The 13,419-nt window shown below is 37.0% G+C and overlaps 1 protein-coding gene across 3 annotated transcripts in view; it reads left to right on the top strand.

The window, feature by feature from the left end:
- VCL (vinculin) overlaps window positions 1-13,419 on the top strand; it is a 69,662-nt gene that overhangs the window by 22,805 nt on the left and 33,438 nt on the right. For all 3 annotated transcript variants that reach the window (XM_026094885.2, XM_026094887.2, XM_064513841.1), the window contains exons 2-4: window positions 864-934; window positions 8,695-8,845; window positions 10,834-10,942. In XM_026094885.2, coding sequence (XP_025950670.1) covers window positions 864-934; window positions 8,695-8,845; window positions 10,834-10,942 — 331 coding nt within the window. The remainder of the gene's footprint in view (window positions 1-863; window positions 935-8,694; window positions 8,846-10,833; window positions 10,943-13,419) is intronic.

Below are 13,419 nucleotides of genomic sequence, written 5' to 3'. Positions count from 1 at the left end.
AGTGCTGTACAGCACTAGAATTTTTAAGTACTGTGCATATTGGCACACTGCAGCTTCTGTCAAAAAACAGCAGATCTTTAAAGAGCAGCTGATGAGGGATTTTTAGTGCTATCTTGTCTAGCTTGAGCAGGCCTGGCAGCTCTTAACACAAGCTAGTGTCTGGGTTAAAGACCTTCTGCTTTGTGATGCCTTTCTGAATAGCTTATTCAGCTGGAAAATACAGTGAACAAAGGAGCTGGAAATATTTTGTCAAGTTGGTGATCTCACAGTCCGGAGAGCCAGCTACTGATTATAAAGACTCGTATTGTATACACAACAGCTAGTGCATAGAAAAACCCAGATCTTATTCTCTCTCTTTCTTTATTAACTTTTGCATAATTATTTTTGCCTGAGGAGGGTGTGAATGTGGGTGTGGGGAGTATTGTCAGTAATTGCGTACATTTTTCTAAGAGACTGGACAGGTTGAATAGGAAAATGGGGATTGTTTTTTAACTTTGAATTTGATTTTTGACTTTTGGGGGGAGTTGAGAGAGAAGCCTATAGAGTTCATTGTGATTAAGTTTTTCTTACTTGTTTGCTGTGTTTAGTTGCGCTGTTTTTTTCTATGGAGAGTGGAAAGAGGGAAAAGCTCCTCCTTCCCCCAAATAATTTAGTGGCGACGTTGTCAGGAGACAAAACGTGATTTGTAAGGCATTAAAATTTGATTAACCCAAATATATAATGGGCTCAGAACTACACATGGCAACCACAAATATAGTGGAAGGAATTGTCATTGGTACAAATAAATTTTTTGTTGCTATTTGATTTCATCTAGGCTTTACGCTGAAATGCTGAATCTTAAGTATGACTTCTTTCTCCTGCAGGTTGGAAAAGAGACTGTGCAGACAACAGAGGACCAGATCTTGAAAAGGGATATGCCACCCGCATTTATCAAGTAAACTCATTTATATTGTCAAATCTTCTATTATACGTACAAGAGATGTGCCCCAATGATAGGCCATTGTTATTCACTTCTGTTGTGCAGATCAGAAAATATATAGTTCTCTTTGTGAACTTGAGGCTCACTTTGTTCAGAAATGACCTTTCAGCCAATAGTGACTTTCTTGTTATATTTTATTTGTATGGTTACATACCTGTATATACATGTCTTCCTTATGTCTTCTCCAAAAATAAAAATGTTTCGTAGTAACCGTGGCACTTACCTCTGTGCTGGTATTATGCTTAACGATGCCAAAGATAGTGTGGTGTTCTTGCAAAATCTTTTCTTTAATTTGATTGGTGAAGTGTGAATGTGGCAGTATAGCCAGTTGATACATGATATCACTGCTTGGAAATCTAAGACATTTGAAGAACAGTGACTGGCGCTTTTAATTAAGTTCATGGCTCAGTATTGAAGACAAATAACTTTTTCCTCCTGGTGCTCTAAGTCTTAAAAATGATGCATCATTTTTTTCCTGTTGTGAAACTGCCAAGCTTCTTATTGTCAAATGAGAAACTTTAACTGAAATGATTCTGCCTTACAAGCCACCGGAAGCAGTATTAGCATTCTCTGCTGATGTGTACAAAATCAATGAATATTTCACGATGTTCTAGAAGACAGAAGAGGCAGATATTCCAAATCAGAAAGCACTGAGGCAACTTGGAAAATAACATAATGGAGAACAAAGGTGATGTTGAAAGAGAAATTTCTGTGAAACAGTGAATATAGATTTATTTTGTTGCATTATGAGTTGACAAAACAAACAAAAAACGGCTAGGATGAGGTAGTGTTAGCCAAAGAGAAGTAAAGGTTCATGAATGAAATAACTGAATTATTAGTGATATGTAACCTCTCTCTTGAGACTACCTGGTATGTCAGAAGTGAAGGTGATGCTCCTGTTTGAAAATCTTTCTAGGGGAATCTAGGGAACAGGAGGTCAAGAGGCCTGGCATACCTTTGGGGCAAATGACTAGAAGAGAAGAGAGGATAATAGAGAACAGAATTAACAGGCACCCAGGTAAATACAATCTGCTTTGGGCAAATTGGCAATGTTTTTGTAGAGGCAGATCCTGCCTTACCAACCTTTTGTGTTCTTAAAAATATCAGAAAGATGCATAAGGCTAATCCAAGTGATACAGTTGACATGAATTTCCAGAAGTTTTTTTTTGGGGGGCAAAACCTGAAAGCTTTTAAGAAAAAGTAGGCCCAGGGTAAGAAGGAAAGTTCTTACATGGAAAATAAAAGATTCAAAGTGAAAGAAAACATTAAATGGTTAGCTCTGACAATGGTGGGAAGTTATCAGCAGGGTTCTGCACAGATCTGTTCTGGAATTTATGATTTTTAACCATATTCACAAATGCCCTGGAAACCAGGATGAGCAGCGAGGTTAGAGAACTTGCTGGTGAGCAGAAGTTTGATGCAGTGTGGTGAGGATGATGGATGCCTGTGAGAAATTACAGAAGGACATGATTAAACCAAGTGACTTGATATGAAGTGTAGATGAAATCATTTTGATAGATCTGAAGTGACAGACATTTGGGTGAGTAGCAACTTTAGCTTCAGGTAGAATGCTTGGCTCTGAACTGACCATCACTACTAGTGAGGAAGACAACGGAGCTCTGATAGATTGGTGATGAGAGCATCCATTACATGCTCAGTAGTGGTCAAAAAAGGATTATCAGTAAAGGACTAGGGCTGTAATGTCACTGTATGAGATACTACTGCTCCTTCAGTACTGCATGCCCTTCTGGTCCCTCAGTTTTAGAAAGGATGTAGCAGAACTGGAAAAAGCACATAGAAAGACTTTGAGGATGGTAAAAGGTATGGAATGGCTTCTGTGTAAGGCAAAGCTGAGTTGGCTGGAACTCTTCAGCCTAGGAAAGTTGCCAGCGGAGAGATGGCGGACCAATAGAGGTCTAAGGAACTATGAGTTGTGTGGATAACTTCCACCGCTCTTGCAGTGCAAGAACTTGAAGGTGGCATTACATTGAGCTGTTTGTTTAAAAACCAACAAAAGCTTCTTCATACAGTAAGTGATGTCCTGAATTCTCTGTATTGGTTTGGAGGATAACAGGCAAGTACTTAGAGGAACCCATTGAGGGTTATCAAATAGGAAATCCCATGAGCTGAAAATAGTTGGAGGATAGGAGAGTGCCTGGAGGAAGTATGATAAATGCTTGTCCTGTTCTTAGCTGTTTTTAGGCATCCATTTGCAGCTACTTTTGGAGACAGGATACTAAGCTAAATGGGCCTTTGATACAATCCAGACAGTATTTCTTATGCAGTGTTTCTGGTGTGTGATCTTGCTTGGTTGGGTTTTTCAGGCTTGTTTTTGTGTCTTGGGGGAGGGTTGTTTTGGGGTTTTGAGTTGCTGTTTTTGGAGGGTGTGTGTGTGTGTATTGAAATGAGACTAAAACTTTTTTCTTGATCCTTGGGGAGCTGTATATAAACATGTAGTTCTGTTTGTGCTCACTTTCTAGGATCTGTAGAGTTTATGATTCATTTCCAGCTTCTTGTTCACTAAGGAGAGTACGGGATTAAGGAAAATAGACTGCCTTCTGAATTGCTACACAATAATTGGCCTCTGATTTACCAGATTCTGAAGAGTTACATAGTCAAATTACTATAGAAATGTGATGAAAGCTTAAAGGATTCTTTAGTGGGGCACCGCTGAATAGTAACATTTCTTGCTGAGTACGAGAACTTTTTCCTCAACAATTTGTGACTGCTTAGATTGTAGTACAATGAAAAATGAGAAGCAGAACTATCTGTCACAATAATGAAACTTTTTTCACACTACTTACCTAATATCCTGGATGGGATAACACGAATGGTGGATGACCTTTATGGATGATAGCCTATTACATTTGTTGTTTTTAGTTAATCTAGAGCTTATATCAAAAAGCACTAGTACATGTTAACTGTTCTTTGTTCATACGGTGGAACGTGCTGTCACTGATTTCTCTGGTGTAGGGACAAGTGACAGCTGAGAGTGAGATGCCAAAGGAACTCTACCCGCTTTTGCGTTAAAGAGCAAGACTTGGATGTAGGAGACCAAATGGAAAAGGGTGTTTTTTGAGGGGAGGGGTGCTTGTTTCTAAAATGCTGACTCAGGAATTGGCAGTCATCTTTAGAAGTCCTTCTGCAGGACTCATCCAAAATGGCCCATGTCTGATGGGGTAAGAAACAGTGTGCTTGCATTAGCACTGCGTTCCCTGCCCATGTTTTTCCCACTCAAAGGGACCACAAGACCTGGAGGAAACCACACCTGGAGGATGATGGAGACATTATTCTTAAAGACTTAGGTGGTGGTGGTTGTTGTTGTGTCGTTTTGTTTTGTTTTTGCCTGAGACTGACATTGAGGGTGTATAATGAATATTTGATGGTACTCTGTGTAAAGTTTTCCAATAGGAGTGTGATTGCAACCAGCAAAATTTTGTTAGCTATGGGGAGGCTAACATGCTTCCCTTTGCTTGCTAGTGACATAAACCACCTTGGAAGCATTGACCTAGAGTTAAAAAATGCTTCGTTCTGTATCTTAGTTGTCTTGGTCCCCAGGGAGTATGAGTAATGCATGGAATTTAAATCAGATGGTTTTGCTGTGTGTTCATATTACTTGTTATAATTCTGTTGTAATGAAGGAAAAAAGCTGTAATCTATGCAAAGAATAGGGTAATATCTGAGTTGTTTGCACTTGGAATAAAAATTTGTCTGCATTTAACTTGCACGCAAACTCATTTAATAAATAAAACCATAATGCTATTTGTATTAACGCTATTTTTGTAGCCAAGCTGGAGCAGCATTACTGGTCACCTGCATTAACAAAATTATGTTACTATAAAGTATTTACTTTTTAAATTATATTTCTGTAGCTGTAGGTAATCTAAACTGTACTGAGTAAACTCATGAGTTGAGTGATTAGAAATAGAAAAAAGTGCTACTTGGGTATCAAAGGCATAGTCTTGTATTTTAGAACAGCCACCTGTGTTTGGGAAAAACAGAGGTCAATCCTAAATTCTGAAAAATAAAATGGAAGTTTAGCATAAGCTGCAACTTTTCCTCACACTTCGTAAAGAAGACACTAACAGGAAAGAAGTTGGCTGACTATTGGAAGTTGTTATAGTTGGAAAGATCATGACCTGTGTGTCTTCTCTACATAGAATTTGGCTGGTGTTAACATAGATTTATTGTAATCGTGCCTCTAAAATAAAAATATACATTCTTTTATAATGGTGTCTTTTCAAGTTATGATATAATGTAGGGATTTGGATATTGGCAGATTAGTTTGGCTCTCAGAGGAGGTGCTACTTTTTTTAATTGCTTTCTAGACTTCAGATTACCAGCAGAATATCAATTACATTTTTAGGAAATAGGCAGGTGATAGGATTTTGTTGGACATCTGCATTTTCCCTCTTGTTATCAGAAATATTGAAAAATGCCTAGAGGGCACTACTTTAATGTTTCTTGTTTTGTTTTGATAAATGTTTTGTAACAAATTAAAAATCTCTTTTTTTTTTAGCAAGAGAAATGCTTTGTTTCTGATGTTACACTAGTGGATTCTATGATTAATTGGTTGTTCAGTGTGGAGATTTTTTTAGTTGGTATCATTTGAATGCCACCTCCAGTTAACTGCTAACCTGACACCAGTTGATAACTTACTGTAAAATTACCCATCTACTGGTTAGATTGTTGTTGGACAGCTGTGTATTTTTTCTTGTGGAAGTATCAATTCCTGTAAATCCAACTGTTATTTTGGCTATAATAGTCCAATACAAATTACAATTAAAATGAAGTAGAACACAAAAGGTGAGCAATGATATGTTTTCATACTGAAGGTATTTTAGCAACTGAGTTTATGAAAAGTTTTATATTAAGAATAGGCTTTCATGTTTTCGAAAGCATTCAGAAATTCTGATATGTACAGATCCAATTATGTTACAACTGTTATGATCTGCTTATGTCTAAGAATCAGAGCATCAAAATATAAAATCCTTATTGAATTTGTTCTGTAAATATGGTGATGATGTCTGATGTTACAGTACAATTTTGTTTAAATGTCTAGCAGTTTTTTCTGCTATTTTCTGTTTGACCCTTGGACTGTGATTTTATTCGTAAACCAGCATCCTGAACTTCAGAGGGAATTAAAGTTTTTACTGATGTATTAGTATGTAACTTGCATTATATTATGTCATGTGCAGACTCTTTTGTGATTTGGGTTCTGTGATTTTTTTTTTTTTTTTTTTTTTTGGCACTGGAAGAATTTCAGCTTTCTTCCGATAAACAATCGAGCATCCCCTCTCCCCTTTCCAATCTCGGTAAGATTTGTGCTGTCAAGATCTGAATGTAACAAAGAACAGGAGTGTGTGTGTGTGTGTGTGTGGGGGGGGGGGGTATTCCACAAAAATTGTCGTTAGCATTAATTATTATAGCTCTAGGGTTAATTTTTTTCCATCTGTTTAAACTTAAGAATTTTTTAATCTTATATCAAAATACATACATGAAGTAGCTACCTATCCAAAGTTTTCTGTGTTGGTTCTGTGGTGCGCTTCTGTGCGTGTAGTTTCTATACTTACAGAATGCAGATTATATGATATAAAAGCATGAAGTAGCAAAGACTGCTTATCTCAGCAGTGATTTAATTAAGTTTTAGTGATTAAATTCACCTTAGCAATGAACTGCTATTGAGACTTTTTTAGTATGTTTGATTCTTTTTGTGAGAGAACAAGCAATTCATTGCAGTGAATAAGTTGAAGTGTATCTTTTAACCTGAAATCGCCCCCACATACCCTTTAATTTTTTGTTTCCTAGTGTGTTTCCTTGGGCGGGGGGCATTTTTAAAACACCAGCTCCCTTCCCCTCCACCCTCCGTCCTTGCACATAGATCTGCTGGGAAGTTTACACAAACAGGGCATTATACAAGTAAAACACAAAATCAATTTTATAGGTTCAACTTCAAAACCTGGAAAAGAAGTCTTTGAATCTTTTGAAACGTTATTCTTGTGCTAAATTGTGGTGACTTCTGGGGTTAATGCACATTTACATTAATTCATTTGTTCACAAATGGAAAAGCCAGCCTTGAGATAATCATTATTATTAAACAGTTGACCATGAAATTGAGCTGTAGGAAATGAGGTATTTCTGAGCCTGTGGCTCTGGCTGGGTGAATAGGTGATATCTGCTTTCTTAGCAGAGTTGGAAAAAATAAACTTAAAGTGGGGAAATCTACTTTAGTGAAGTTAGTTGACTTGGATTTTACAGCTAAGTTCATTGCATACTAATGAGCAGACCATTTCCACTCTCTGCCCTAAAGTTCTGTATTTTTTCACTCAGTTAGGAGTTACGACCTAATGTGCTCACCAGATGTCTCGCTGAAGAACAGATTATGACAGTGACGCTGTTCATCTGGGGAGTTATTAGCTGAAAACCTTACTTTCTGAAAAAAGTTTGTTTTCCTGTAGTACGTGTCTGATTTCTTATTGTAGTCAGTGGTAGGATTAAACATTGTTCTGCCATTTGTGTGAGAAAGAACATAAGAGGGAAAATGAAAAAGCTGTGACTTTCCCATATGATTTAACTGAAAGTCTATGATAAAAGAGTGTCCCTAAATGATCACTAGAAAATGAGCTATGGTAAGCGTGAAAAAAGTTATGATGAGAGAGAGTATTGCTGAAATAAAAAGGTTTAATGTTTGTTGGAACTTGGTGCAACTTAAAATGGCATTCGTATGTGTGTAGGATCTGTGTATTGGATTTACTTACATTTCTCTTAAACAAGGTGAGAGAAGGAGGAGAGTCATGGTCAGCGTAGTCAGTAACCATGGTCATGATTAGCGTAGCTGCCATAGAAGCAAAGTTTGAATTTTGTATTTCTCTAAGCTGTTGTGAAATGATTACAGCGAGCAAACAAAATGCACAGCTTTTTAATATTCTAGTTACTGATTTTTTTCTTAACTGTTATGTGAAATGCCTTGATAAAAGTAACTGAATTTTAGAGCTCCCTTGCTTCTTGTAGTACCTGCTGTGCTACTGTAATTGCACATTATAATATCTTGTATATCCCCCTTCCTGTTCTTAAATATGGAATTTCAACCTGCATTTGAAATTCCTACCTTATCACTAAATCTTGTGGCCATTTAAATTGCTATTTCTGTAATGAGTGCTAATAAACTTAAAAGCTGGCATGTAGCTCTGTCAAATGGAGAATAATCTTGAGAATCTTGGTTTTCTTAATGGGATGTTCTTTTGTCTTAATGTGTAGCAATGGTTTAGTATTTATTAATTGCAATTGCCTCTTGAATACTATTGCAAATATAAGGATGATAAAGGTTTGTAATTACTTTGATTTGGAAACCCTAAAACACTAATTGTACCTTCCCCTACCTGATCATTCAGAATAAAAGCTGTTTTGCCAAGGCAGTGTTTTGGGACCTTTCCTTAAAAAACATCCTGTATTGACTGCTGTATATGGGATACTTGAAACATTCCGTAAATTGGAAGATTTCTTGACTTCAGAAAAAAACACATCATACAGATGCTGCTGTTTTCTTGTTAACATAAATATCTTTGCTCGTTAGACTATAAAGGTAGAGAATGATTAAGTTTGCTTGCAGCATTTCAAGTAGTGAGATTGAAAACAAATCTTTCATCGTTTTTTCAAGTCTGTTGCCTTATGGACAGAAGTAATCAGCACATTTTGTCTGATGACTTTCCCCACAGAGTGGAGAATGCCTGCACCAAACTCGTTCGGGCAGCCCAGATGCTGCAAGCGGATCCTTATTCTGTCCCAGCTCGTGACTATCTCATTGATGGATCGAGAGGCATCCTTTCTGGGACGTCGGACTTGCTCCTGACATTCGATGAAGCCGAGGTAGGCGTCCCACCACAAGTGACGTAGGTCGCAATGCTATTGCGTTATCTGCAACATCCACTTAGCTGAATTAGCTAATGTAAACTATTGAGCAGAGCTGAATGTGTTTTTGACTGCGTTAGCTTGACTGAAAGCCTATTTTGCATTTCTGTCCATCAGAAGATGATTTATCTTGTAACTCTATTTTGTTAAGAGTATCTTTGTATGACACAGTGGTTTTGTTCGTGTTTGTGATTATTCCTTGAAAGGGCCAGATTCCATCAATGCTGGCTTACATTCTCCTGCCATTTTTCTGTCTTCCCTTCACCGTACCCATAACTGACCCTTACGTTCTCCATATCCCTTCACTGAAAAGCCCTAAGCTACTTCCTAACCTCTCTGGCTATCTTTGCTTGACCTCATTAGCTGTGGCAGCTCAATTGGCCTGGTAAGGGGGTAATCCAAATTTAGACTGTTGGCTGATCAGCTAGAGGATGTGTTCTGATAAACATAACAGTTGTTGCATTTTGGCTGCTGCAGAAGCCAAAGAAATGGCTCAGAGGTGTCATTTGTAGCACCTCAAATGAAAAAGGCGAAACACACAAGAGAACTTTAAAAAGGAGGCATAGAGTGTTTTGTACGTGAAAATCTGCCTTTGTGTTGGAATTCTTTTTTTTATTCTTGTGATCCTCTTACTGGGAGTATGAGGTCTTATGCTTTTCTTAATAGCGAATATCATGACTTTAAGAGGGAATGGAGCTAGCACTATTAGAACTGCTGATAATTCTAAATTTTACCTGTGCAACATCCTGTTAATCTCTGAAATTATTATGTTACCCTTCCTGCTATCTGAAACAGCATCCTTATCTCTCATTTAATCAGCTCATGATGCTGTTAGTGTGCTCCTCTGAAATGAGGGTAATGCTGTGGGACTTCTCTGTGGCAAGAGTGATTATACATTACTTCAAATGTTTTTAATTGATACTGCTAAGTGTTATAGGACATGATTGCAAGGAAGTAAGCTTGATGGCATTTAATGTCCCTGCTTTCAGTGTTTAGGAAAGGTGTTGACTTTTACGGAGTTAATGCTTCCTTCAACTCCTCTCTGACATCTGCATGTTAAAAGAAAAATATTACTCTGGAATGACTGACTTTTCACAGATAGGAAACTTGGCATGTCTCTATCTACTCTTACTATATTTCAAGATAAACTAACATTGGGACAAAACTGGAGTGAGTTTTAGAGGAAATTATGATCCATTGTTATGAAGACTGAGCGCTGCATGTGGCTGATGCAAATTAAATGTTAGCAGAGTCATTCTTCAATGAGAATTGTGTGTGTGCTGTTGAAACATGTAGTTCAGGAAGTAAGAAGATTAGGTTAACCAACAGAGCTCTGTTGTGGCTTTTAAGCATGAACTAAAAAAGTAAGTCATCAACAGCTGAGGTAGAAGTCCAGAGGTGAATAAAGTACATACCTTCATAGACAGATTTTCCTGGAAGGCCTAAGATGTTGGATCTACCTTTCCAGCTGGAATGCTGGATAATATTTTTTCCATATGTAAAGCTGCATGGTGGATATTTTCTATGAAAGTTTTGCATCTGCTTTCCCTGTAATTTTGCTTGTGATTTAACTTACATGTTTTTTATTGATGACATTGCAATGAAAAATTTTGAATCAGGCATGCCAGCACACTTTAATGCACTTCTTTATTTCTTTTTCCCCTGCTATCCTTCAATTATCATGCAAGGTGAAAACACCGAAAGGAGGCTTTTGCATTTGTGATGAGCAGTGATCAGCAGAATGCTGATTAAATTTTTTCGTTGTTAATACAGCATTCTTAAGTAATTGAGTTGTGGGCTGCCTAATCAGCACCCCCAACCTGTATGATTGCCCATACATCATGTGAGCAAATGCTGTACCTATTCTGTTCTAATGATAGACTTGCATTTCTAATTCAAGTATAATTTAGCTTCCTCTAATAAATGATGGAATGTTCCTTTTTTAGGTCCGTAAAATCATCCGTGTCTGCAAAGGAATTTTGGAATATCTGACTGTGGCGGAAGTAGTAGAGACTATGGAGGATTTGGTGACATACACAAAGAATCTAGGGCCAGGTTTGATTTGCTGCAGTATATCATAAACATATTAAGTGTAGTCTTTTTCCCTCATCCTTTTTTCCCATACTCTCCTCTCCCAGCCAAGTTTAAAGTGTTTAGACAATGATAAATCAGTTGCTTTGAAAGTGTCTGGAAAGAGTTTTAAACTACTATTTCTGATTCACATTCTCTTAAGAATGCAGAAGAGTCAAGATATGTGCTGTGTGGATGATGTGTACTGTGCTTTTTCCACACTACCTTATGTGTGGGAAATAAGCATGCATTTGCAAGAGTAAAATAAAAAAATTGAAAGATGTGTAATTAAGAAGCATTCATGGCTAAAGTCCCTTAAGACTATAACATTTCTGTACTGAGATGGTCAGGCCTAACAGGAATTTTTTGGAGTAGTGTAAGCTAAATGCTCTATATTAACATCTTAATGAGGTTGCAGAAATAGCACTCTTGCAGTATAATACAAAAGCCCAGCTGTTATCCTAATTCTTTTCCTTCATTATTTGGTGCTCCTTCACTACTTGTTACTTCACCATGCTACATCACACTGTCTCTCATTGGTGGAAATATATGATTGGTAAGTGAAGCACTGGGCTGGTATAGAGGAAACCTACTATTAATCTCCCAGTTATCTTCTGCCCCCAGTGCTTTAGTTTCAGCAAGCGTAAAATAGTTTAAGTATTATTTAACAAGAGCATTCTATAAAATTTAGGTGTTGTGGTAGTAATGTGGGAAAACATTGGAACTGAACTAAAGGTGAACTAAAGTATGTTAAAACCAGAGCAGGAATTGAATTAATGTCTTGCTGTTTGACAGTGGCTACATATATGTGTGTGTGTGTGTGTGTTTATAAGAATATATATATAGCATAAGTATAACTAGCTCATAAAGGAAATTGGATACTTATAGACTAGAAGCCGTCTTATGTCACAGAGCATATTTATCCTCCTTGATGTACTTGTAAATCATATTGTTTAACATATGCATATAGCTTAAGTTCCACATGAAGGTTTAGTGATTTAATTTCTTTTATGTCCCGTGAAAAATTACTTTCAGCTAAATTCATTTCACTTCATTTTGAAAAGGAAACGATGAAGCAAAAAAGGCAATCATCTCTTTCCATGAAATTCATTATTTTACTTGGTATATACAATTTTAGTTTCTCCTTAGTCATAATCCTCTGTCTTTAAAATGGAAGTTTTCCTGAGCTTCTATTTACTCTACTTGGCTCAGACACAGCATTTGGGACTTCTCATTGCACCTCTCTGATATAATTTGTTGTTCCATGTTTATGATGGAGGTAATAAGTGTTTGACAAGTATCTAATTTCTTAGTCAGAAGTGAGATGTGGGTTTGTGCCTGTGTCCCAAATGAGCTTCTCTAAACTCATGCTATTCTGGATACAGAGCTAATCTTGTGCTTCTGGCATGCTCTGAAAGCATTGTCTTTGCCTGAATTAAATGCCACTTAACACTTACAGCCCCAGTCCACAAAACTTTAACGTTTTATGCCATTAGTCCTTGTTCCCTTCAGTTATATCTCTGGACATCTGATCTTGCTGTCAGCTTAAGCACTATATGAAGATAAAGGAATATGAGTGTGTACACTTAAAAATCAACAAAGTGCTTATAAGTTTTAAGTTGGAAGTAGAGAGAAATATGATTACCTCTTTAGGTTTTGGTTACTTGAAAGTGTAGGTGCTTTTGCACAACATGCCAATTTATGCTGGCAGTCTGGTGGTCCTCCTACTTTTTATTATTGGCATTAATGCTTATTTAACCTCTTGCTAGGTTCGCTTAAGATTCTAAACTAGCAGAAAATTAACTCGGCCAAAGTATATTCCTTTCTGCCAGTTTTGTGCCCTCTAGAAGAGAGTGGGACTATGGCAACACCAATTTAAATCAGCTTAAATTTTTATTGAGCTGTGCCCAAAGTTCCCACATGTGTTGTGTGGTAAACCTCGGAAGTCTTAGCTCTTGAAGACAGGTTTACTCTAGAATAAGTTTAATTCTCCCCTCACTTTTTTTAGACTACTGAAATATTGCTAGTAGAACTGTCTTTAAAGAAGTAAAATAGATACAGTTCTTGAATTGTATCCTGTAAAATCTCAAGACAATCTTTGAAGGCAGAAAAAAAAAAATAACCCTGATATTTCCTTTTCCTGTCATTCACACTTAAGGCTTTGATCGAGTCTTAAAAAAAAAAAAAAAAAAAAAAGGAAAAGCTCTTTAAATTAGCTTTCAGTGGTCGTGAGGTGACTTAGTGTCCTGAAGTAGCTCTTTATTTGTGTGTTCCTATTCTCTCTCCGGGGTTTTAAATCTAGAATTTTGAGGCTTTCATTCTACCTTGCCTAGTGGATAGATTTTCAATCTATGGCTTCTCTGAAGTATCTGGAATGCAGTTAAATAACAGGTGCTAATATAAAAGTTCTAAACTCAAATGTGGTTGTCATAACTCGTTACACTTTGTTCCTGTTTAGAAAG

The sequence above is a fragment of the Dromaius novaehollandiae genome, chromosome 6, assembly GCF_036370855.1.
Source record: "Dromaius novaehollandiae isolate bDroNov1 chromosome 6, bDroNov1.hap1, whole genome shotgun sequence".
Lineage (NCBI taxonomy): Eukaryota > Metazoa > Chordata > Aves > Casuariiformes > Dromaiidae > Dromaius > Dromaius novaehollandiae.
This window is presented reverse-complemented; position numbering and strand designations above follow the sequence as displayed.